This window comes from Saccoglossus kowalevskii, chromosome 21 (assembly GCF_978046115.1).
Source record: "Saccoglossus kowalevskii chromosome 21, keSacKowa6.1, whole genome shotgun sequence".
NCBI classification, from domain to species: Eukaryota; Metazoa; Hemichordata; class Enteropneusta; family Harrimaniidae; genus Saccoglossus; species Saccoglossus kowalevskii.
In genome coordinates, this window is record NC_140661.1 from 7,518,518 (window position 1) to 7,545,581 (window position 27,064).

Sequence of the window (27,064 nt, forward strand, 5' to 3'; positions counted from 1 at the left end):
CATTCCAAGCGAAAATAAAGTATTTTACAGTATCACATTACAGAGTATTGCATTCCATTGGCCCTGAATCTCTATATTATTGATATCACCACTAGGGGGCGCTATATCACCACATGAGGTTCACTGGTTCCTGGTGTCCTATGTGAACGGCAAGTAAAACGCTGGTAACTAGTGATTTCTCCTGGCTAGAATTTCAGCTCTGGATTCACACAACTGATTGACATAATTTGAAAACATTTCAAAATTTGTTATTCATAAACGTATCTGTAATACATTCATTCATACTGTATTCATTCTACCTGTTTAGACTTCATGCCTGAGATGGTTATGGCATTTTTCGCTATTTTGGTGCAAAGTGATAAAAAATAAAGAACTTTTTATAGGGAAAACCCTGCTCTATATACAGAATGACCAGAAGCATAAGCACAGAGATCATGATGGACCAATCAGAATGCTGGAATCATTCCTAGTTACTGGCCTTTTGTGGCTTTGGGTGCTTGAGGGAAACAGCCAACATGAGGGCAATATACCACAACATGAGGGCATTATACCACAACATGAGGGCATTATACCACAACATGAAGGCATTATACCACAACATGAAGGCATTATACCACAACATGAGGGCATTATACCACAACATGAGGGCATTATACCACAACATGAGGGCATTATACCACAACATAAGGGCACTATACCACAACATGATGGCCCTATATTATCACATGAGGGCACTATACCAAAATTAAGGCCCTATATCACCACAGGGAATGTACATTACCACCTTATTTCTGTTTGAAAGTCCAGGGTGACATCTTACATTTTAGAAAAGAAAAATGCCAGACATAACAGCAAACAAAAAATATTGAAATAATCGAAAAAAACTTACCGTATGATTGTTTCAAATAATTCATCATCATTGTGATATCTTTTAATGATTGGTATCAAATCATTCTGTACAATCTGAGCATTTCCTAATTGTCTACGAATCTCACGTGTATCATCCTCTCGTCTCAAAAAGCGTATCAAATCTTTCACAGTTTCTGAAAAAGAAAAAAACACCGAGAAATATTTCAATAAGTATTCAATCGAAGATGTCTTCTGTGATTTGCTTTATTGATGACACACCTCAGAACCAAAAATTTCATCTAGTGTATGTTGGATTATTAAAATAAAGCAAATACATTCTCCATATTTATGGTTTATATGACGTAATCATCATGTAACCCTGATTTAAATACTGTAAAATTACTAATTTCACTGGGTTTAAATTTCACTGATTTAGCATTTAGATAATGTGTTCTATTCTTAATTTTTCTAGTCAGCAAATGAGCAAAATTAAAACCCAGTGAATAATTAATCCTTTTACAGTAACTGTCATACTGTAAAACCATTTATTATCACAGGCATTTAATCTCACTATTTTGCTCACTTTCACAAAACATGGCAAGGGAACAATGAGTTTTATTTTTATTCCACATGTTAATGTGAATTTAATTTAGCAAATGAAATTAAAAACCAGCAAATGATTATTGCGCTTACAGCATTGCTCAGAACATTAAATTTTATAATCGGTTAAAGAAAATGATTAACAGTATATAAAGAAATTTTTAGTCGCAGTTTGGAAATGTAAATGATTCTGGTGAAAAGTACTATAATGGTATTTTATTAATGAATGAGAAATCCACAATTACCATGGTTATCTAGCATAATCTGAATACAGCATAATATGTCAGAGTGAAAGAAAACACTGTATACATTGTACAGTCGGGAAATTTGTTTTTCAAATGGCTGTACATGTAATTGTGAAAACCCCACAATTTGCAGCAATCTTATTATCAACCGAAAAAACCTCAACCATTTCACAAGCCTAATAGGTACCGGTTGTGCTGTAAACATGATTTATCTGGTATAGTAACACATTTAATTTACAATGAACTGTGTATCTCACCTAAACAATCTGGTTCTTTGTGGTATACCGTTCCTTCACAAAATCCTAAAGCATTACATGTTGCCAGCAACTCACAATTCATCATGTCAGGCATCTTTACTCACTGAGGATTGGAAAATACAATGACATATTGCATAAAAATATTCAACTGAGAGCAGTCCACCCAAGGTACATATAAACAAACAAAGTATCAAAGCAAGTGGATTTGTCGTTTTAAAAATGTTCCTTAGGACTCCCTCGCCCATAAATTAAATCCTAACCCTGCCCCTCCCGTACCCTTCTCCATTTCAATTATATATTCCCCTTTGGGTAACTTATAATTATTTGGCACATTGAGTTACATTGGGGGATGGAGTCTTAGAGTTAGGATTCAAGTTTGGGTGAGGGGGCCTTAAGGAACTCTTTCCTATCACTGTTCATGCATATGAAGTTTACAGTCCCTCAGAGGACTGTGCCTTATATTTCATAGAGCCACAGTGATTGAGGAGGAACTGTGATGGAGCGCACAAACATGATCAGATCTAAATTATATTCCGATTCCGATTCCAAACAACAATGTTATGTCCCAGTCGGTGTGAATGTTGTTTTTAGTATCGTAAATAAGTCCATCAACTTACCTATGGTTGGCGCTGGACGTCTGAGATACGAAGCCAAACAGGTACGAACGTAAATACAAAAATGTATTTGCCGCCACCTTGTGAACTTTCAACTTTCAGTGATCTAAAACGAGTCTACTCTAGCCTCGTCCGCGTCGAATTTGAAACTTGAATAAACGAGGGAGAGTTTTATCAAATAAATAAATAAATAAAATATATATGCATCGAGTATTTTACATCTAGTAATAAGAGTATGCTTTATTTAGTGAATTGAATAGCCGGCAATAACTTTAATTCAATTTGAAGGGACGTTTGTGTCAAGTTATTTGCTCCATATTGATACGAATTAGATACAGTGTGCTGTATTTGATAGTTTTGCGTAGTTACGGTCCATTACAATACAGTGACGTTCGTCTTGACTAAAGAACAGTACAATTGAACATGACAAAGCTGTATTTTAGTATCGTATACCATAAAATTTTTGCCAAATTCCTGGCTTGCCTCAGTGGCCAAGTGGCTAAGGCGTCGGTCTCGTAAACCGAAGATCGTGGGTTCGACTCCCATCTGAGGCTGCAGTAATTTACAAGATCATAGTTACCGTTTTCTTATTCCCATAGTTTGAAAAGATCAATTTTACTAAATATGAGTGTTTTACTATCCTTATAGAATAGGATATCTCATTTCTAACGAGCAAAGAAAATAAACTGCTAACAAATTATTAAGAATAACAAGACAAATAGATAAAAAAAAAAGTAATCTCCATTGTTGAAATGAAAATGATTTGGGAATAAGAAATAAGAATATATTCACGTGTGATTATTGTTGAATAATCCGATGTTATTCATAAATTACACTTTTGTGTAAAATGACATATATTGAGAATACGTTCCCATTGTTCTCTGTGAAAATAAAAAAAACATAGGGTAATATCGCTATTTCGCTTTTATAATCTGTAGTTGTTTAATGCTGAGACTACGTTCGAAAATATTAAAATGTTTATATTGTGTGTGTATCTGACAGCATATTGTTGGGACATTTAGGCGAGTTTTCTGACAACCTACTAGGATTACCCATTTACGCGCAGTTATTTAGGATTGCGATACCTCTGATGTCTTTGTGATCGGTGTCTGGAACGCAATTTAGTCAACGAATTTTGTCAATTCTGTGACAACACGGGACATCTAATTTATGATATTGAGTTAATTGGTAAAACTAGTAGTAGATGCAATAACTGACGATGCATTTGATGTTTCGTATGTTCTCAGGCGCGGATACCGAATTTCTGGATGGATCCGTCAGTGGTTCTAAGAGTTGCTCGCCTGTACCAGACTGGAAGGATGTTGCTAAAGACACACACTCGTGAGATTACTTTATTATTGAATGGCGTAATTCGGGAAAGCCGCGTTAACTAGTTTATCAGAAAAAGCGTGCATTTCAGAACCCAATTTAAACTTGTACTTCGGAATTATAGAAAGTACAAAGCTCAGACATTCTTGCCAAATTGTTATTATAAAAAGAACCCGGAAAAAGATACCCGTATCAACTTCGTTATCGTCCACTGTTGAGGGCGTTTTTTAAGCCACAATAACAAATTGGGCATTATGACTCCAGTAACGACACTCCACGTATTTCTGCAGCAGACGGAAGTATCGAGTATGGTATGTAACCTAAATCCTAAGAGGTCTTGTGGTGCGGACACTCTAAGTCTTGAAAACTTGAAATTCGCCAGCCTTGTTTTCTCTTTGCTTCTGTCCACATGCTTTTCTGAAATTTTGACCCAAATGAGAGTTCCAAGAAAATTAATTAAAATTGCGGTTCATCGTTACTTGAGAGTCACATAGAGTGGCAACAAAAACAATTGAGTCTCTTTAAGTTTCAGAACGCATTATTCTTGATAAATATTTAAATATTGACTTATCTGACGATCAGTTCGATTTCAAAAAGAAACGCCTCCAAAACATTTGACAAAATAAACTATTGGGCCTTTGAAAACGCATTCATGAACTCCTTCAACATGTCTATATGAAGCTCAAATTATTCAATGTTTATATGCACGATCTACTAATCGACTTATCTGTTTTGGCCATAACAACTGATTTGAAAATTTACCATAGAGAATGACCACCAAAAGTGTTTTTAATTTCTCTGTTTATTTGTACTTTTCCGAGAAGGAAATGTATTACAATTCTCCGGCTGCTTTAGCATTTTTCACAAAAAATTATGTTATATTATCGTGTCCACCTCTAACCTGCCACAAAGTTAAACCAGTTTCCTGCGTGATTGAGAGTTGTATGAGGTTTACGTTAAAGTTCGACACGCATGCGACCGGCTCATGACTTTGAAAGAACGCCACCAACGGTAAATCCGGCCAGTGCTGGGGTCATGGATACCACAGAAGTCGTTCCGCGGGACTGATGTCAAGAAAATAATTATAAAATCATTTGGCAATAATTATGACGTCAATTAGACAAATAACACTGGAATATTAACAAAATACTGATAAGCAATTATACTTTAATTTGTGTCAATATGGAATTGCGATGTCATGATATTGTTTTTGTGTGAAATATAATATTAAAGGGCGGTGGTCGTCGCGCAGCGCGTGTTCGAATTTCATGTAAGCAAACAATGTATATTACACGCGTTGTGTACGTCGCTATGAGTCCCATATCGAACAGAACGCGGCGTGACGACCACCGCCCTTTAGATTATGATGCATTTATTGAACCAGAGAAGTCAGCCTTTCATCTTATCGTATTAAACTACAACCCAGAAGTCGTGTACGTAAACAGGGGCATGTGATTACATTTCTGTTTTTACCTGTTTCGACGGATAAAAGATGAATATTTAACAACATGAAAAGAGGGGTTGGGTTGTTCAATAATTGCACAGAACACTTGTTTAAAATTAATTTAAATTAAAAAAAAAATATGGGAAATAAATAACAAAATAAACGAGATATGGAGCCTATACTTACGCATTATTTTTTATTAGTTACTGCGTTTTTCAATTACATGATCAAACGTGTACAAAAAACTTAAATTCTAGCTGGGAGTCCTTTCAACGATCGGTGTTACTGTTTATAAATTAGTAGTTTGTCGCGATAAGATAATGTCAGATGTTTAGTCACTTTAGTAATTTCTGTTTTAGTCGATGTGATGGGCCCCAGTGTCGCTGCAGTGTGCATTCATTTCCATTACGCCGTGACACCGAACCAGACATATTAAATAACATAAGAACGATAAAGGATTAAGTTATTAATCTTGGAAATCACAGCATGATTGATGATACGTCACGATAATCCGGAGATATCATTCTATTCTATTCCCATCAATACTTTGGTTTATCGGTATTTCATTTCACACGTGGTATTCTTCACGTTGCTTCGATGTACATCGTGAAACGCAAACTGAATCAAATTCAGTCGAATGAAAAAAAAAACATTACAATATAAAAGAGTATATACAATTTTATATGTTAATTTTAATATGGACTTTGCGGAAAAGAACAACGAAATTTACATACAATTCCGTATTCCCAGTCAGTATTCAATTGCCCGTAGTTGATAATGGATTGTATCGTAAAATATTGTACTAATGACTTAGTCTTGACCTTTTTAACCCCCGAAACAGTTCATGAATTAGAAATAAGCATAATTGATTCTTGGCATAATGGCAGTCCACATGACGCCAATGATTTGCCAATCACGGTAGCATGTACTCCACGTGTGCGTTTTGGACTGATCAGTTTACGATATAGGTGGGTTCACATAATCCAAATCAGAGTACGGCAATAAAAACATTTTTATTATGTGTAAATATGAAGTGAGAATGGGAAACCCAAACTAAACGCTAAAAGCTGTCCAAGTCTTCGCTGTGTATAATACTGTATTTATTTAACCAAGATTGAATTGCACTATTAAGATTTGGAGTCCCAGCTCACAACCTGGCAATTGAAACGGGCAAAAGCAATAAACTTTTGTTTTTACTATGTTGGTTTAAATTTTACAGTTGTGTCAATTCAATCTGCTGGCGAAGGGGAAAATTAACTTAGTAATGAACAGTGACCATTAAAAAAAACAATTTCAACCTGTCAAATTAATTTCCTATTTATTTTCTATTTAGTCAGGAAAACATAATTATATGAAAACAAGCAAAAGCCTGCTGGACGGGATTCTCAGTTCTCATTGGCTAGATACAAGTAGCCACCTGTTAGACGGTAGTCTTAGTTCTCATTGGCTAGATACAAATAACCACCAGTTAGACGGTTGTCTTAGTTCTCATTGGCTAGATACAAATAGCCACCTGTTAAACGGTAGTCTTAGTTCTCATTGGCTAGATACAAATAGCTACCTGTTAAACGGTAGTCTTAGTTCTCATTGGCTAGGTACAAGAAGATACCTGTTAGACGGTAGTCTCAGTTCTCATTGGCTAGATACAAGCAGACACCTGTCAGACGGTAGTCTTAGTTTTCATTGGCTAGATACAAATAACCACCTGTTAAACGGTAGTCTTAGTTCTCATTGGCTAGATACAAATAGCCATCTGTTAAACGGTAGTCTTAGTTCTCATTGGCTAGGTACAAGAAGATACCTGTTAGACGGTAGTCTCAGTTCTCATTGGCTAGATACAAGCAGACACCTGTCAGACGGTAGTCTTAGTTTTCATTGGCTAGATACAAATAACCACCTGTTAAACGGTAGTCTTAGTTCTCATTGGCTAGATACAAATAGCCATCTGTTAAACGGTAGTCTTAGTTCTCATTGGCTAGGTACAAGAAGATACCTGTTAGACGGTAGTCTCAGTTCTCATTGGCTAGATACAAGCAGACACCTGTCAGACGGTAGTCTTAGTTTTCATTGGCTAGATACAAATAACCACCTGTTAGACGGTAGTCTTAGTTCTCATTGGCTAGATACAAGTAGCCACCAGTTAGACGGTAGTCTTAGTTCTCATTGGCTAGATACAAATAGCCACCTGTTAAACGGTAGTCTTAGTTCCCATTGGCTAGATACAAGCAGATACCTGTTAGACGATACTCTCAATTCTCATTGGCTAGAATCTTTTAAACGGTTGACATTGCTCCGCGTTGTGTTGGATACGGGTCCTATCGACGTAAACAACGCGTGTGAAAAACATTGATAGTTTGTAAATTCGAGAGTGCGATTTGTGACGTCCATTCTGGTTATGTTCCGCACAATGCACCATTCTCCAAGCATCGACGGAAAAGGCTGACAAGTCATTCTGGACCTTCAACCACGCCACCAACGACAATAATCAGTCGAGGCTCGTAGAATGACGATGCCCATACTTTTCGCGCATCATCCCCGGCGTCCATTACGCGAGACGAAAATCTTTTTATCGTTTCGCGCAAAGAACACCGAGAATCCCTTATGACCTAATTATTGCATTGTCGCATCACCAGTTACACTAATATAGATACATCCCCAAGTTGGATTCTATCTATTTGCTCACTTTGATAAAATAATATAAAAAAACTGCCGACCACTGAATACATGTGACACATACCCATCACGATGTCCGACCATCGGTAAAACATAGCTATATGACCAGCTAGTTGTACAGCTACACATGTTTTGACTCGGATAACTCTACATTTAATACATATATCGAGCATCACAAATAAAGAAATCTCTTTACCTCAACATGAAGTTACTCGAAAACATTTAAGCGGGGTCGAAAGTGTCTACTTTCGGACTTCGTGATTTTGTTATTTCAATAAACAAAAGACAGTATTTTTGTACACATATACAAAGCGTAAAAACTAATCAAGTGACGATTTTATTTCCCCGTAATTTGAATAAAGATGTCATTTTTTTTCTTGTGTACGTACAACATGAATTTCGACAACGAAAGTCATAAATCATACAAAGATTCTACAATATCTAATTTATGATCTATGTTGGATACAATGTATCCACTCGGAATGTCCCATGTGCAATATTAATGAGAACTAAATCTCTGTACAGTGAGTTTTATGAGAAATTTTGAACAAATACTCTTTGGGTTAAGAGGGTTTTGAGACCAATAGGAGCGGCAAATTTCCTTTGTGTTATTCACAACTTGTGTATGATACAAGGACGTAGTGGCAGTTTTTTTTTATAGAAAAGAAAACTCAATTTTCATAATTTTAGATAACACCGAGAAGTTCACCAATCACTCAACCTTGGACATTTTTTTCAGTATGTTTCGATGTATGTGCATATTAATAATCAGTATTCAATCAGAAATATTAATTTTAGGTCCAAAAGGGCCAACAAATATATTTTGTTCTTTTTAAATATGAACGTAGCAATTCATTCAAAGTTGTTTTTTTAATTGTTGTACTTTTCGACAGTTCCGGACATTGAATGTCACTATTGTCTCTCTTGACTTTTTCATGTGCGAATTAAAAGTGCATTTTGCCACGGATGAATAATTCCGTGTCCAATGTTTGGTATACAAAAATCCAATCTGATTAAAATCTGATGTAGTGTACGGGCTTTAATTCTTTTGGCTATAAACTTATTTTAATTTTATTTTTTATTATATTTGTTATTAATGCCTTTATATTTTATTATTTTATTTTACTTTGATTTTGTGATTTTTTTTTAATTCCACCCTACCTACATCTGACCCGATGCCTATGTAACGAGATTTCAACGTGACCCACTATCGACGATTTTAGTTGACGAATCACAGACCTCCTTCTATAGCGCACATGATGACGCCACCGGGCAGAGTCAGGTGGCAAATCACACTCAAATAAAATGGCGGATTATACCGACGTTAGCGACCCACAATATCACGGCTTTTCGGTAAGTTTATCATTGTAAAATGCAACGAAAGTCATTTTCTGCGTCGATGCCGTGGGCCGGTGACAGTTATACAATTTAAAATCAGTTTGCATTGTTTACTATAGCTGTTAACAGTGTTCATTACGATTTACTTATTTTTTTTTCCATTCTAGATAATTATGCTCATTGTTTGATGTAAAATTGAAGCGATGACTGAATGAACGAACCTTGGCTGGCGAAGATGTATCTGGAAGTGTACACATTTGTTGGAAGTGACAAAAATATTCAATGTAATGACAAAAATTGTAAAATGCTGTGGTATTTCTTTTGTAAATAAAAATATACTAGCAATTTTTTATTAATGGTTTATTCAAGTGGGCAAAATATAATGTACAGAGAGATTGCCCGTATACACTGAAAAGTAAGCAACCGACAGCCTGTATAAAAGGGGGGCTGTGATTGGCTGTTACTTACGCGAGATTTGAACGAAACTTACATAGGCGTCGGATCAGATGTAGGTAGGGTGGAATTAAAAACAATCACAAAATCAAAATCAAAGTAAAATAATAAATAAAAAATTAATAACAAATATAAGAAAAAATAAAATTAAAATAAGTTTATAGCCAAAATAATTAAAGCTCGTACACTACATCAGATTTTAATCAGATTGACAAAAATCTTTCTATTATAAGGTTATCATGCCAGTTCAAAGAGCGGTTGTCGTCGCGCCGCTTTCTGTTCGATACGGGATTCATACCAACGTACACAACGTCTGTTTTTCTTGAAATTCGAACACCCGTTGCGCGACGACCATCGCTCTTTAATTAATACTCTATCCTGGCGTAATCCAGGCCCTGTAGAACAAATGCACCTGCGAACCATGACCAATGTTTAAAGTCTAGCCCGCTAGTGAATGAGTCTCGACAGAAGATTTAGCCTTCCAAAGGAGTCTGCGACGCCATAACTCATGATACAACTCGATCCTTGTTTGGTGTTCAACCATAGGCAGGATTTTAACTCGGGTCAACCGGTCTGATTATTCTGATGAAACAACCACAATGCTAGCGACAAGCGTTTAATTTCTTTAAAACTTAAACCAGGCTCATCAAATCCCGGGATTCTGTTGTTCTTGTTGCTCAAATAACTACGTGTATCCCTGGCTATTGTTTTCCATGGTCTTTCCTATTCAGTAACAAAATACACGGAAAATTAAAGGGCGGCAGTCGTCGCGTCGCGTCCTGTTCGATATGGGACTCATAGCGACGTATACAACGCGTGTAAAATACATTGTTTATTTACAAGAAATTCGAACACGCGCTGCGCGACGACCACCGCGCTTTAACTTTACTAGCAACCCCGCGCCTTTAACAGGTATCACAAATGAACATTGTTCATTTTCACATTTTTGCATATCCATGCTACTGCTAGCAATATGTCCATAGTGAATTGTATACATAGAATACACATCACGGCAGTACAATGTGTATTTGACGTGACCAGGACGTATTCTGCAAAACATCAGCAATCAAGTGGAGACAGATTTGCAGCAATTTTTCTTGCAACTTGGTTTAATTTGTAAATTCTATTCCAGGGAAGTAAACAAAAATGGGCAAATACGCACTGCATTTAAAAAAAATAGAAAATTTTGTAAATAATAGTCAGACACAGACAGTTTTTTAATTTTTAATATTTTAATTTCCAACAAATAAGCACGCTTTATATACGCAGGCCACCCTAGAAAATATTTCCCTGTGTGCATAGCATAATTCCGTTGTACTAAGCAAACTCACGGTGATACAAAACTAGAAACCAGTTTTCATGCAAAAAATGTAGCGAGTTATTTGATATTTCTCTGCAATTTGAGGGAATTAGTTGTGTTTGCAAAAAAAACAAAAAAAAACAAAAAAAAACAAAAAAACATGACGATGCCGACCATGGGTGATCTTCTTTAAAATATCTGAAACCATCTACTGTAAAGGGGGTAATTATTCACTGGGTTTTAATTTAGCTTATTTCGCTGACTGGAGAAATGCGCTAAATTAAAATACAGTGAATATGTAAAATTTAGCATAGAACACATTATCTAAATAATGAAACCGTGAATTTAAAACCCACTGAATATGCCCGAAATGGTAAATCAGTGAAATTTAAACCCAGTGAAAATTAGTCATTTTACAGTATTATAAAAGCGGACCACGTGACTTTTGGTGGGCTACAAGCAATCTCCTGTTTAACAATACTCCAGTTCCTATTGGTTAGAAATAAACAACCACCTGTTAAATGATACTCCCAATTCTCATTGGCTAGATATCGATGTTTGGGAATGTAATTAGTTAATGGTGAGAATCATTGAAACAAACAATCATTCATTGTTTGTGAAATTCGAACGCTGTGTGACGACCAATGCCTTTGTTTTTCACCCGATGTACATTTCCTCGATGACCTTAACAATATATTGCCGCACCATAAAATACAATAATACAGATTTATCCAATCTTGGATTTTATTTGCAACATAGAAATCATGTTCATGAAAGAAATTCGTCAAATCAAAACCACAGACACATACACAGCGCGACGATCGATCGGTGAAACGCGGCCCAGGATTCGTTTACAAAAATACGCTCGTTACAGCCAACATTTGACTCGGCCAACTCTATAAATAGCGTATATCACACTAATAAATAAACCGCTACAGTACAACATGATTTAAGACTTACGCAATGAAAGTAAAAACAAACGCATCTACTCTCTGCTTCCTTGACGTGCATGGAAATCATCATACAATAAGCAGCAACCTTCTCGCAACAATATGCGTAATTGCGTTGTTCACCGCTGGCAAGTTAACAATATCTCAACGTATAACTGCCTCGAACTTTAAATCAACATGGCCGTGAAGACATTACACCACACCTCTATATTTATTTTTGTCGTATACTGCGTGACAATAAAAAACCTACCCGCGACTACATATAATAAATGTGTAGTATTATTTATAAAAATGTCCCGCTTGACCCGCCATATAAATACACTTTCACAAACGTAACCGATATATGTTTATATTAAGTTGGGCCAATATGTACATTGGTTTAATATATTTAATATTGTATTCATTAGCACATGGAGCATTTCCCATTAAAATATGCTATAAAAATAATTATATTTTAAGCAATTGAATTATTCATAAACGGATGGGATTCTGGTTCAGGTGGCAGGGCATCTTGACGATTTAAAGTATTTTCCCAGTAGTTGTTTTTATGAAAATCTCACGTAATGTGAATCGCTAAATAAAATCCCAGTGTTCAATAATTCATGGAAGCGCACTGATATTTGACGCAAGAAATTAAAGATTCAGGACGCGGGAGTCCCCGGAGTATGTATCGAATGCGACGTGAATAGTAATTGGTTGAGCGGTGTCATAAACACGACCTGCTGCTTACTTCTGCGCATTAACAGTTAGTCGGTGGCTTGTCGCGAGTCGCTAACCGGACGGCAACTTTGACAGTGCCCAATGGCGGAGCGGAAGCTTCTTACATCATTTGGTGCATCAACGTATCGACTTTTCCGCTCATAGCCAGCCGTGCCTATACAGGTCTAGACACTGACTTTCTCTTAATAATAACAGGACTAATAGTCACGATCGCGTCAGTGTTGAATATCACCGACTTCGCGACAATGGACGTTAGTGATAACGGATATGGTTTTACGTCGACCGATTTGGGTAGAAATCACAATCTGTATGCTGCCTCGCTGTCTGGGAACCTTGCATCAAACCCAACTGAAACGATGACGGACGATTCTGATGAGAAATCCACGGGATGTCTCCGATGGAAGCTATGGGCCACCGAAGTCTCCGATATACACGGCGTTAAACATACTTCCGGGGATGGATCTCGACTCAGGAGGTTTTTATGGACGTTGTTTGTCCTTGCTTCTTTTGGTGTTTTGGTGTATCAGTGTACCCAGGCAATTCAAAATTTCATAGAACATCACCACATCACTAAACTGGACGTAACATTCAAAGAACTCATGCCCTTCCCCACCGTAACAATCTGCAACTTCAACAAATACCGCAGATCCGCCGTGACCCCATCGGATATGGTCCATGTCGGCGAAGCGCTAGGTAAGTTGTCACACGACTGCTATTTATGTTATTATTTAGTGCGCATTGCGTAGTTATATAGCCCGTTATTTCCCGGATTATTATGTGCTTTTGATGGCGAATTAGCTGATCATTATTATTCTGGTTTTCTGATCGAACGTCGTGGCCACATAAAACGTCTAAATAATTAAAACATAGGATAGAACATTGGTAATTACGACGGGGTTCAATGGCTGCCATTAGCGTGTGTTTAATTATAAGCATCGCACACACGCCAATCTATCATAGTACTAGTACATGTGATTGTGTTTACAGATCTGATGCAACACTATCTGAAAATGTAATTTGTGTTCAGCATGTTGTAATTCGACTTTAGCATATATTTCGATGGAGCACCGTGTGTGTATGTCTATCTCCGTTTAACAAGGACATGACACAGAGTCGTAACAACCAAGACTCTGTCCCGGAGGAGCATATCAGCGACATTAATATATATATACGCATGTGCCACGGCTGAATCTATTACAGGCGCACCTGTCCTATGCTTACCACTTGTATTCGTGTATGTATAGCTCAGTAGACGATGGAGTCATTATATTCTTGCCTGATGCGATTCAGTCCCGTGAGGTGTATGCTTGCGTTCACGTCTTGATCAATATTCCGATTGCGGGGATGCAGACGACCTATATTTAAGCATATCACCCACTCCAAGAGATGCGCACTGGGCGTATTGGCATAGTTTTGCGTCGGCGTTGATGTCGATTTCATTCCTTGATTAGTGTTTCAGTAATGGCCACGTTGCGCACGGTTGGTGGAAACGGCAACAGTGCTACCCCGGAGTGCCATAACTCGGTGTTTGTAGTCTAAAGTTAGAAGCGAAATAGTAATATGTCAACATATTACATAGTGGTATATTCACTTTCAGGCTTTGTCCAAAAATGTGTTGTCCCAGAGCCCGGCCGTGCCACCTACCTCTTTTTTGTTTCAGTGGCTACAAAAAGAATCGATTAATCAAATCAATCAATGTATACATATATAAACAGAAGTTTCGTTGCGGAAATACTTGCAAATATTATTGATAACATTTCAAATTTTAGTCGTCCAATTCGTCTATACCGCAGAACACTGGGAATGTTCGAATGCATGGTAGATACAATGTATTTATATGAGATTTGCGAACTCTGGGCATATATTTGATACTAATTTCACCAATAAATTACTGGGTACAGCATATACCAATCATAACACATAGCCCGTTCACACAGACCCACATCACACAGCATATCCAAGCATTGTGGCAAAGTCCTTACAATCCGGTTGTACAGATTGCAAAACTACGTGAAAGTAACGCATTAATATGAGTGAATACTACTGAGCAAAAAATACGACCTAATAAAAACTGCTTACATATAGGAAGTAAAGCAAATAAATAACTCAGAATACACGTCAAATGTTATGTTCCACGGTCTCTGCACGCAATAAGCTGGTAGCTCGAAGAAGCGCCGTGGCGTGTAATTTGGTGCTGTGGCCATTCGGTGCCGTACGCGCGCCACAAGTTCGGATGACGTATCATTACGTGTTACCTTGCCGTTTACGCAATGTGATTTACTTGCCGTACTTCCTATGTTGGTAGCTTCTATGGACTTCTTCTATGGACGAGTATATGGTAATTCAATTTTAGCATTTTTTTAACCTTTGACCCTTTAACACGTGTCTGTGAACCTGGACAATTATTCCAACCCACATAAATATGCGATAGAAGCACTGAAATAAATTATACTGCGTTAGTGAAATTCAAGTTCCATCTCAGCCACGTGCAGGCTGTGGTGTTTTTATCTCTCGGTTACAAGTATTTACATAAACCATGAGTTTTTACCTCCATGCATAAACACATCTCGGCCCAATACTACAATGTGACGTTACCTTGTTGAGCAGAAGATAATATATCGTGTTTCTTTTTTTCAAAAGTGTTACGAAATTGTTGAGTCAACAACCTTTAGACTTTTTTACTCATCGCGAAATATTTCGTCGAAGAAAAAAAAAGAAAAATTCATGTTAAAGCATTTTTTCATGAAAAAATAAATAATATTTCTTAATGATTCAGAACAACATGAATACGCAGCTTATAACTACTTATGATTTCACCATATGTACCCAATCAAATTTTTGGGATACGATGAAACATTTTTACTAAAAATTAATATTTTAAAAATATAATAATTTTTTTTTTTTTTTTTTTTGTGCGAAAAGTTGTTCGGTGAACATTTTTTACCGGCGGGATTTTGTGATCAACGGCGTTAAAAGTTTTAATAACCGAAGTTATTTTATAATTATACTGACCGGCTGATTCAGGCTGATAAGTAAACGCTATGAGGTACAACAATAATTTACCGGACGACTACAAAATAATATCAATTTTTTTAACCGTCTTTATTGTACCCATTTACGTCATAAAAGCGTTTCATCGTTAGAGGGCGCTGCTTATAGAGAACATGATCTACTCACAGCCAAAGAGACCTGGAACGAGTCTCTACAATACATCACATTAATTGGGCCTTATATTGCGTCATTCAAACAAATTTACAATCTTACCAAATAGACCATTTTCCGTACACTGCGAGAATCACGCGTTATGCGTGAAATCGAACGTAAAAACAGGACAAACAAAGGTCATAGCGTCGTAGTCGCGTCAAACATCGCGTGGGATTCGACAAACGCGAAAGTATTTCGGAGACATTTCCATGCTTAATAATGTGCTGTCCACATTTGATGATAGGCAATTTCGATTAAGTAAGGGTATTCGGAAGCAATATTCCTCTGTCGAAGATCGGCCGGTCAATGTAAGCTACGAAATAAAGAAATTCTAGTTCAAAATCAAATCGTTCGATTTTTGCGACAGACGTTCGACGCGCGTCTTTCATGCATCTCGCGAGATCTCGCAATTGTACGGAAAATCACCTATTGTAACTAGGAATGGCGAATACACGGAATGACCCAATAACCCAAGCAGATTGTGTAATAACCAACTCGTTCGGCTTCACGTGTGACATCCACCACGTATACATTGTTGTTACAATTAGGACGTAGTCTTTAGTATAAAGCTAGCCCTGGTCAACATCGGACAGCATGTACTGAGGTCATGTGACTTGTAACCAGCTTTCACTGTGACCGCGTGAAAGAATGAAACGACATTATTGCAGAATGGGACACTGTTTTGCTAATGATATAGCTATATTGCTCTCAATGTCGCCATTGCTTCTAGTGGCAACACTTTGTGTAATGTAACTATTTTGTTAGCAAAGCAGCGTCTCATACTGCAATATTATGTTACATTTCCTCTAACGGTCATAGTAACCCACAATATGTATGTTAACAAAATCGTGAAATAAAAACGAGTATGCTAATTCGACATAAATGTCAGATGTATCGTGATAGTTGTTATCATCCAGGAGTCTATATTATCCGTAATGGGGAATTATTCTGTTTACCGCCTACATCATTGTCAAAACGATGATGCCTGTATGGAAATTGTATACATTTATCGTTTATTATATGATGGTTTTATGATTTTAAGTTCGATCTGTTACATATAGCCACATTATGATTACTTTGTACTCCTATTATCTCAATATGCTACTCCAATTTGGCGATTTATGTATTTAATGTTCTATTGTCACATGTGTTATTCGGTAATACGCAATGGTTGTCAATAATAACTATTGTAATAATGACTGTAGTTTCAATTTAATGAGAATGGCATTCAGATAATGTACATTGTTACACATCTACTACTGTCACCTATAGAGATTTAAAATATAATCATCCCAGGTATCCTCATCCAATAACTATGCAAATTAGGGATCGGACTCTAATAATCATGCAAATTTACAACGTTATTAGATTCCGTTTGATCTCTTGACATTATCAGTAGTTAAACGTAAACACAACAAAAATATTTTTCAAAATAAGATATTGATGATTCAAATCATATACATATACAACTATAAAACTTGTTGACTGAAAGTGATATTACACGAGTGACTGTAGTATGACGACAGTCGCAACTACACAACCGATTATAATCAGGCGACACTCTGTTAATTCACCTTGACTCTAGGAAACGAACGCTCAACCGAGTTCGCGCGTGTGGCACATTCGATTCAGTAAATTTCGAATACATCACTAACACAGCGCCTGGTAGCATTATCTGAAGCAATATGGAGTAAATCCTGCTTTCAACTGAAATTGTGAAAAATATTAGTTTTCTTTCCAGAATCTCCAGAATTATTAAAGAACATTGCACCCTCGGGCATTTGGGGTTCAAAAGAGATGCATGAAAAGATACGTTTTTCTCAGAATTACGCAGTTGAATCGACACCAAAAAAGCTCCGTCTTCAGTCGTGCGTTCCGGGAAGAGAGGGTCTTCCATAGTGAAAGTATATGGATACGGGCCAAAAAGTGTCCTTGAGGCCGATCTTTTTATGTCTAGCACTTCCACTCAAAATCAAAGAGACTACCTTCTCCGGTTTTTGCCTATTTTAAAAACATTATCGGACGTACGATTCTAATCGGCGTCTTTATTTTTATTGTTGTTGTTGTTGTTGTTGAAATTATGTTGATTAGAACGATTTTGCATATATCAATGTTGCTTCTATAGAAAATACACGAATAGACCTAGCTACGCAAACCTACGGGAGGGAATTTGTGCCACCGCTCCGTATATCTCTGATCCCCGTGCGCTTGTTCCAGGGCACATTTATTTTAACTATGTTTGCAAATAGAACGTGTCGGGTGCTGTATCGCAATAGTACATAGGTTTTGGTGCTTAAAAGTTATTTTCATGTCTCAAAATTAGGTTTTAAATGAAATCGGTATAATATAATAAAGGAATAAGCCACCACCGCGGTTTGGTACACTACGAGATATTGCTTATATAAACTCGCCTGCGGCTCGTGCATGTACGCCATGATTTGTGCAACATATCGTGGTATAACCGGTGATTTATTCCGTAATCAAAAAATTTGTAAGTGTTTTTGGAAGGGGGGGGGGTATAAAGTCTGACCCGAGACAAACGGTGTCACGGAAACAGTCCGAGAAACACAATCTGAATATTTGTACCGTTTCATGGCTGTTTGTCATTCTTTCACACGTGCTCAAAACAGGAAAGATTTTGACTAGGCTAGACGTAGTAAAAACGGTATAATATAGTTTATTACAAGGTACATTTTGATGTAGTGTCAGGAAATTTACAATATGTTTAATGGATTTTTAACGAGGAAATGTGTTTTTATTGCGATCTATGGAAACTGCTGCTGAAACGACAAGTTATGTAAGTTATTGTACCGTTTTTCTCAACAAAAACAGTGAATTAAAAAAAGTTCACACTTTGTAAAATAATTATTTGTAGACCGATTTTAAATTCATAAATTAGTTGTGTTTTAAAACATTCACATTCGCACTTCAAGAAGACGGTGTATTTTTACGAGGTTATTTCTGTCTATTGGCATGACAAATTTCAGTACTGAATTTCAATGGATGTATGCAAATAATTGCGATAAGACGTTCACTTAGGTGATTTTTCTGTCGACGTATGAAATATGCAAATTTGGGTACAACCATTAGATTGAATTTTATCGCAGAGAGGTCTTTATATCCCTGAAGGGCCCTTGTATTTTAACTGACTTTAAATGTGCTACTACGAATCATTTTACAAATTATCAATAAAAATCATAAAATTATCTGTAAACCTCATACTTTAAAATACATTCAGCGAGTAATATCAACACCTCTGCACAAATAATACACACAACAATTGTCCGGAGTCTTTTATTTAGACTGCCCCAGTCGTAGCAATTTTATAATTCTTTTTTTTTTTTTTGAAACTTGGTCCGATGCGAAATTACCAATTTTGCGTCAACGCGAACGATTTTACAAACAGTAAAACAGTAAAATTGACACGACTTATCCGTTCTAGCAAATATGCAATTATGCAATGCGTAAATATATAACACATATTCAATCGGGTGTGTGTGTATGAATTCAGATAGACAAGCATTCCAGGAAGACCGAGTAACTGAGAAAGATTATTCAAATGCTCATTGTGGGATTCAAACAATGCAATAGTATTTTTTTTTAGTATTACGAATCATGATCAGGGTAGTCACTCAAAATCAAAACAATTTACATGATCTATACAGGCCTTAGCAGTATGATGAAGATATACAATTTATATAATTCGACTAAAGTCGTGAATTAGACCCAGAAACTGAAATTTTAATATTAGACAGTTACAGTGACTTTGGTTGATCGAAAAGTTCGAGGCACATTTAAAGGGCTGTAGTCAATGCGCCGCGCATGCGCGATATATAGGTCTCATATAAACAAAGATGGCGATTTTGACTGTTGCGCACACCAAGGAGTACATACTGAGAGGTTACCAAGCTTCAATTAGGTTTTTTTTTTTTGGTGTTCGGAAGGTATGAAGGAGAAGTCATCGGCGGTAATTAGTGAAAGTGGAGCCCAGAGTAAAACGTGTTTGTGATTTAATTAGAAAAACGCTTTGAATTATGGGAAAATCAATGTTTATCAACCCAAATGTCGCACATGCGCGGCGCGACAACTACCGCCCTTTAAGCTATAAGAAAGTATAATATACCTGGAGTCTCTCGGTCTATCAGAACGCTTCATTGCCGGGATTTATTTAGGGAATAAAAGCTCGAGTACTCTTCTGGGATATAAAGTCCGATCGAATATAAAATATCTAGAATACAAAAGATGCGTTTGAACTCATAACTCTCACGACAGGCGATGAGATAGAAAAGCTGCCATTTGTATGTCTAGAACGCGATGTTGGTCATTGGCCCTTTGTGCTATATATAACGCACCGTAGTAAAAAATGGCTGGGTTTACCCAACTGCTGGAGAGGTAATAGTCTCAAACTGATTTTTTTGGATATCTACACATTTCGTGATTCGTATTTCTACTTTTCTTTGTCTTTATATACTTTGCTGAATATTTAGTATTTAGCATTATGTGTAGCGTTTTCGTTGAACATAGAATATAAAAGAGTCCTTTGCGGTTTTCGAAATGTTTAATTTGGGGAAAATAAAACAAAATGGCGCCGCCAACTGTACCTTGGAAGCGTCGTAGGCCTGTATTTGACTGACTCAGTACGAAAATGAACGTTGTAAAATTCAAATTAGTTTTAATTACTATTAGTTTGAAAGAAGTTTGTTTTTAATTGGCTTATAAATAATTCATACTTCACGCCGTGCGCCATGTCAGAGGCTATCTTTGTTGATATGCACAATACTAAGGTCGCCGGAGTTCTAGTGACAACCGCGTTTTTGTGGTCTGGGTCACGTATTGGCACATTTCTTCAAATAAAAATGACGGCTGAATGATAACGGTCTTCGACAGTGAATTTGTATTTCACTTATTACTCTGATTACATTGAGTGCATTGTGTTATGCAAGGCCCCTTACATATAAACTATATGCTTGACAGGTTTTATTCAGTAGTGCCTCTTTACCAACCCACCAACCCGCCTCGATTTGAGGATGCAGATGAAATCCCCGTACGAGAATTTTACTGGCATATAAAGCCCGACACAAAATAAAATATCAAGCCGTTTTATCGTGGGAAGAATTGTGTATCCAGAAGAGTACGAGGGTTATTTTCACAACATGGAGGAGGGACAGCGTTTAATAAAACGTGGCTGATATATTCATAAAATAATTATGTAAGAGATAAAGTTATCATAATTGTCTAAAAATTTGAAAGCAATTATATTCTAAGTGGTGCTGAGCAAAGTCGGTGACCTTCTCCGAATTAACCAATAATCTTGCGAATATCAACGTTCTAATCAACAAAAGAAAAACATTTATTATTATACAGTTGCAGTAAAAATAATATTTAAAATGATAATATATTTGAAAAATCCAGGGTCTCCAAAAGCGATAAATATTTGCATATTGATTGAATTGTGAATATGGGTACATTGTATCACAACCTGCAGAAAGGTTACACGTTCAGACAGTGCAGTAATTTGTAGATTGGGTATATCATTTGCATATTGTGTATTATTACATGGTTAGTCCGAATCTAGGCATCTGATTGGCTGAAGCAAGGTCTTATATCAGGCACTAGAAGACATGTGACCCTGCCCCCGAAACTGAATAAACTGGCTTAAAATATCTAACTGAATCGAGATAACTTGAATACAACCGTGTTCATTTTGATTGCGGGTGGATGATCAACTTATCAAAATAGAAACCCGATACAAGTTATAATATACTAGAATTGATTTTGTCATTCATCATCTATGTTTATATTCTAGGGAGTGCGAGGACTACACGGCGGCTAAATTCTGACCCTAGAAATGTATTAGAGTGCCTGTTTACAAAACTAAAACCCAGAATCCATATAGTAATCATCATACAATACTATATTTGTTTTCAGAATTAACACACCAGAACGTATTTTAAAAGGCCAAATACCGTCGCTTGCCGTTCACTTACTGTGTGGTTTGTATACTGTGTATTCATTTCCTGGTCGATGGCATTATTTTCGGGTTGTACTACACACCCAGCTGCTAGTTGAATACGGCTACTTGGTATTTCTGCGGGATGTTGGGTGCGAGGTTAAGTTTGGCGGAAATTCGGTGTGTGTTTGTTCGTGCTCCGCCAAGAACATGTAATTACACAGGCACAGTTTAGGTGAGCACAGTCTTAGTAGACACTGTCACGGACCACCGTGTTTGTGAGAACAGCGGTGGTGAACACTGTGTTAGTAAGCATCGTGTTACTGAACATTGTGTTACGGAACACTGTGTTACTGGGCACTGTGTTACTGAGAGCTGTGTTACTGAGTACTGTGTTACTGAGCACTGTGTTACTGAGCACTGTGTTACTGAGAGCTGTGTTACTGAACACTGTTACTGAGTACTGCGTTACTGAGCACTGCGTTACTGAGAGCTGTGTTACTGACTACTGTGTTACTGAGCACTGTGTTACTGAGAGCTGTGTTACTGAGCACTGTGTTACTGAGCACTGTGTTACTGAGCACTGTGTTACTGAGAGCTGTGTTACTGAACACTGTTACTGAGTACTGCGTTACTGAGCACTGCATTACTGAGAGCTGTGTTACTGAGTACTGTGTTACTGAGCACTGTGTTACTGAGTACTGCATTACTGAGCACTGTGTTACTGACTACTGTGTTACTGAGCACTGTGTTACTGAGTACTGCGTTACTGAGCACTGTGTTACTGAGCACTGTGTTACTGAGCACTGTGTTACTGAGTACTGAGCACTGTGTTACTGAGCACTGTGTTACTGAGTACTGCATTACTGAGCACTGTGTTACTGACTACTGTGTTACTGAGCACTGTGTTACTGACTACTGTGTTACTGAGTACTGAGCACTGTGTTACTGAGCACTGTGTTACTGAGTACTGCGTTACTGAGCACTGTGTTACTGAGCACTGTGTTACTGACTACTGTGTTACTGAGCACTGTGTTACTGACTACTGTGTTACTGAGTACTGAGCACTGTGTTACTGAGCACTGTGTTACTGAGTACTGCGTTACTGAGCACTGTGTTACTGAGCACTGTGTTACTGACTACTGCGTTACTGAGCACTGTGTTACTGACTACTGTGTTACTGAGCACTGTGTTACTGAGTACTGTGTTACTGAGCACTGTGTTACTGAGTACTGCATTACTGAGAGCTGTGTTACTGAGTACTGAGCACTGTGTTACTGAGCACTGTGTTACTGACTACTGTGTTACTGAGCACTGTGTTACTGACTACTGTGTTACTGAGCACTGTGTTACTGAGTACTGTGTTACTGAGCACTGCATTACTGAGAGCTGTGTTACTGAGTACTGAGCACTGTGTTACTGAGCACTGTGTTACTGACTACTGTGTTACTGAGCACTGTGTTACTGACTACTGTGTTACTGAGCACTGTGTTAGTGAATACTGTGTTACTGAGTACTGCATTACTGAGAGCTGTGTTACTGAGTACTGAGCACTGTGTTACTGAGCACTGTGTTACTGACTACTGTGTTACTGAGCACTGTGTTACTGAGTACTGCATTACTGAGAGCTGTGTTACTGAGTACTGAGCACTGTGTTACTGAGCACTGTGTTACTGAGCACTGTGTTACTGACTACTGTGTTACTGAGCACTGTGTTACTGACTACTGTGTTACTGGGCACTGTGTTACTGAGTACTGTGTTACTGAGTACTGCATTACTGAGAGCTGTGTTACTGAGTACTGAGCACTGTGTTACTGAGCACTGTGTTACTGAGTACTGTGTTACTGAGCACTGTGTTACTGACTACTGTGTTACTGGGCACTGTGTTACTGAGTACTGTGTTACTGAGTACTGCATTACTGAGAGCTGTGTTACTGAGTACTGAGCACTGTGTTACTGAGCACTGTGTTACTGAGTACTGCGTTACTGAGCACTGCATTACTGAGTACTGTGTTACTGAGTACTGTGTTACTGAGCACTGTGTTAGTGAATACTGTGTTACTGAGTACTGCATTACTGAGAGCTGTGTTACTGAGTACTGTGTTACTGAGCTCTGTGTTACTAAGCACTGTGTTACTGAGCACTGTGTTACTGAGTACTGTGTTACTGAGTACTGAGCACTGTGTTACTGAGCACTGTGTTACTGAGCACTGTGTTACTGAGTACTGCATTACTGAGCACTGTGTTACTGACTACTGTGTTACTGAGCACTGTGTTACTGAGTACTGCGTTACTGAGCACTGTGTTACTGAGCACTGTGTTACTGAGCACTGTGTTACTGAGTACTGAGCACTGTGTTACTGAGCACTGTGTTACTGAGTACTGCATTACTGAGCACTGTGTTACTGACTACTGTGTTACTGCGCACTGTGTTACTGACTACTGTGTTACTGAGTACTGTGTTACTGAGTACTGAGCACTGTGTTACTGAGCACTGTGTTACTGAGTACTGCGTTACTGAGCACTGTGTTACTGAGCACTGTGTTACTGACTACTGTGTTACTGAGCACTGTGTTACTGACTACTGTGTTACTGAGCACTGTGTTACTGAGTACTGTGTTACTGAGCACTGTGTTACTGAGTACTGCATTACTGAGAGCTGTGTTACTGAGTACTGAGCACTGTGTTACTGAGCACTGTGTTACTGACTACTGTGTTACTGAGCACTGTGTTACTGACTACTGTGTTACTGAGCACTGTGTTACTGACTACTGTGTTACTGAGCACTGTGTTACTGAGTACTGTGTTACTGAGCACTGTGTTACTGAGTACTGCATTACTGAGAGCTGTGTTACTGAGTACTGAGCACTGTGTTACTGAGCACTGTGTTACTGACTACTGTGTTACTGAGCACTGTGTTACTGACTACTGTGTTACTGAGCACTGTGTTACTGAGTACTGCATTACTGAGAGCTGTGTTACTGAGTACTGAGCACTGTGTTACTGAGCACTGTGTTACTGAGCACTGTGTTACTGACTACTGTGTTACTGAGCACTGTGTTACTGACTACTGTGTTACTGGGCACTGTGTTACTGAGTACTGTGTTACTGAGTACTGCATTACTGAGAGCTGTGTTACTGAGTACTGAGCACTGTGTTACTGAGCACTGTGTTACTGAGTACTGTGTTACTGAGCACTGTGTTACTGACTACTGTGTTACTGGGCACTGTGTTACTGAGTACTGTGTTACTGAGTACTGCATTACTGAGAGCTGTGTTACTGAGTACTGAGCACTGTGTTACTGAGCACTGTGTTACTGAGTACTGCGTTACTGAGCACTGCATTACTGAGTACTGTGTTACTGAGTACTGTGTTACTGAGCACTGTGTTAGTGAATACTGTGTTACTGAGTACTGCATTACTGAGAGCTGTGTTACTGAGTACTGTGTTACTGAGCTCTGTGTTACTGAGCACTGTGTTACTGAGCACTGTGTTACTGAGCACTGTGTTACTGAGTACTGCGTTACTGAGTACCATTATTATTATACTTTATTTCAGACTCAAAGGTCCATAGAGAAATTACAACAGAAATAACATTATTTATAAAGAAGGCGTCTATAATTGCGCCAAAAACTAGACCTTAGGAATAAATCACTATTTATACAACTATCAATTATATACTATTGTCACTCTGAAACAATCGCTGTTTAAAATTGTACAATGATTTTCTATGAAGTGTTGAAAAATTGAAAATATTTCTTTTGACACAATTATCACTTGCACTACTCGACCTCTCTAATTTAAAATCAACCGAAGTGCATTGTTGTACGCTACATGCAGAGCACGCATCTGCTTAACAGTATAATTGCTCCATACATTTAAGCAATAGTTACTATATAAAAATGAGCGAAAAAGAGTACATTTCACATGTTCCGAACACTTCCCAAAGTTCCTCAAAAGAAGATTTGCCCTTGCATAAATTGACCTGAGTTGTCTACGCATGTCTCTAGCATCATCTCCAGAGGCTGACACCATGTATCCAAGGTACTTTATATCATCAACAAATTGTAATGGTATGTTATACAAATATACAGAGGGAACTCTGGTTTGTTTTCAATATTTTGGGGAAAAAGCCATACATTTTGTTTTTATTGGATGAAATATAATATTATGGCGTGTACCATACTTCTCACATATTTCAACCAATTTACGAAGTGCCTTCACCGACGGAGACATCAAGTCATCGGCGTAAAGTAAATGATTTATAGGCACACCTGCTAAATGGCATCCCACTTTTGCCAAACGAAGCTTATCACTGAGCTCGTCTACATACAACGCAAATAATTTTGGTGACAGAATACTTCCCTGGCGGACACCGTTAGTCACATTAAAGCTACTTGTAACCACCGTAGCCCACCGTACAAAGAAAAGCTGGCTGCTATACCAAACCATTAGAAAACGCACAATAAACAATGGAACACCTCTATTAATTAACTTACTGAACAATGTCCAATGATTCACCCGATCGAACGCTTTAGATGCGTCCATAAAACAAGCGAATACCGGCGACAGGTAGCACTTTCTATAATTTCCTTAAGTACAAAAATACACATATCTGTCGAGTGCCTCTTCTTAAATCCAAATTGATAGTCACTGGTATGAATATACTTCTCGAGGCGCTTAAGCAAACACGATTCTAAAACTTTAGATAAAACGGACACAATTGCCACTGGTCTATAATTTTCTTTTGACGATACATCTTTGGATTTGTCTTTGACTATCGGAACAATAAGTGCATTTGTCAAACTACCAGGCAGTTTCCCGTGCACATGAAATGCAGTAAAATACAAACTAAGAATTGAAGAAAGGCTTAAATTAGCATGTATCACGTGTTCAGAGACCAGATTGTCCATACCCATGGCTTTACTTTTCTCTAACCTGTTCACCGCCTGCGCGATTTCCTGTGACGTGACTATCATGTCATTGTCAAGTTCAATGTCGTGTAGTGCTGTCATCACGTTATTTTTCTTAGCACAATCATTTACACAGTTGAGAAAGGATGAATAATGCTGTTTCCACATGTCCGATATGCACAAATCGCCATTACATCCGTCTACAGTGGTAGGTAGTGGGCAT

The 27,064-nt window shown here is 37.7% G+C and overlaps 2 protein-coding genes, 1 long non-coding RNA gene and 1 other non-coding gene across 4 annotated transcripts in view; 3 read left to right on the top strand and 1 right to left on the bottom strand.

Annotated features, from left to right (window-relative positions):
• The window catches only part of LOC100374141 (protein timeless homolog), a 29,637-nt gene extending 26,977 nt beyond the window's left edge, over nucleotides 1–2,660 (bottom strand). The window contains exons 1-3 of the mRNA XM_085494904.1: nucleotides 2,569–2,660; nucleotides 1,952–2,054; nucleotides 890–1,043 (exon numbers count right to left, since the gene is read on the bottom strand). Of these exons, the coding sequence (XP_085351030.1) occupies nucleotides 890–1,043; nucleotides 1,952–2,045 (248 nt within the window). The 5' untranslated portion in view covers nucleotides 2,046–2,054; nucleotides 2,569–2,660. The remainder of the gene's footprint in view (nucleotides 1–889; nucleotides 1,044–1,951; nucleotides 2,055–2,568) is intronic.
• Nucleotides 2,661–3,046: 386 nt separating this feature from the next.
• On the top strand, nucleotides 3,047–3,119 carry TRNAT-CGU (transfer RNA threonine (anticodon CGU)). Its single transcript has one exon. It is a non-coding gene; the product is annotated as a tRNA-Thr (tRNA).
• Nucleotides 3,120–9,277: 6,158 nt separating this feature from the next.
• On the top strand, nucleotides 9,278–9,625 carry LOC144360980 (uncharacterized). The gene is made up of 2 exons (XR_013422324.2): nucleotides 9,278–9,364; nucleotides 9,517–9,625. It is a non-coding gene; the product is annotated as an uncharacterized LOC144360980 (long non-coding RNA).
• Nucleotides 9,626–12,904: 3,279 nt separating this feature from the next.
• LOC102804383 (acid-sensing ion channel 1-like) overlaps nucleotides 12,905–27,064 on the top strand; it is a 78,843-nt gene continuing 64,683 nt past the window's right edge. Inside the window, exon 1 of the mRNA XM_085495430.1 lies at nucleotides 12,905–13,465. Coding sequence (XP_085351556.1) covers nucleotides 13,018–13,465 — 448 coding nt within the window. The 5' untranslated portion in view covers nucleotides 12,905–13,017. The remainder of the gene's footprint in view (nucleotides 13,466–27,064) is intronic.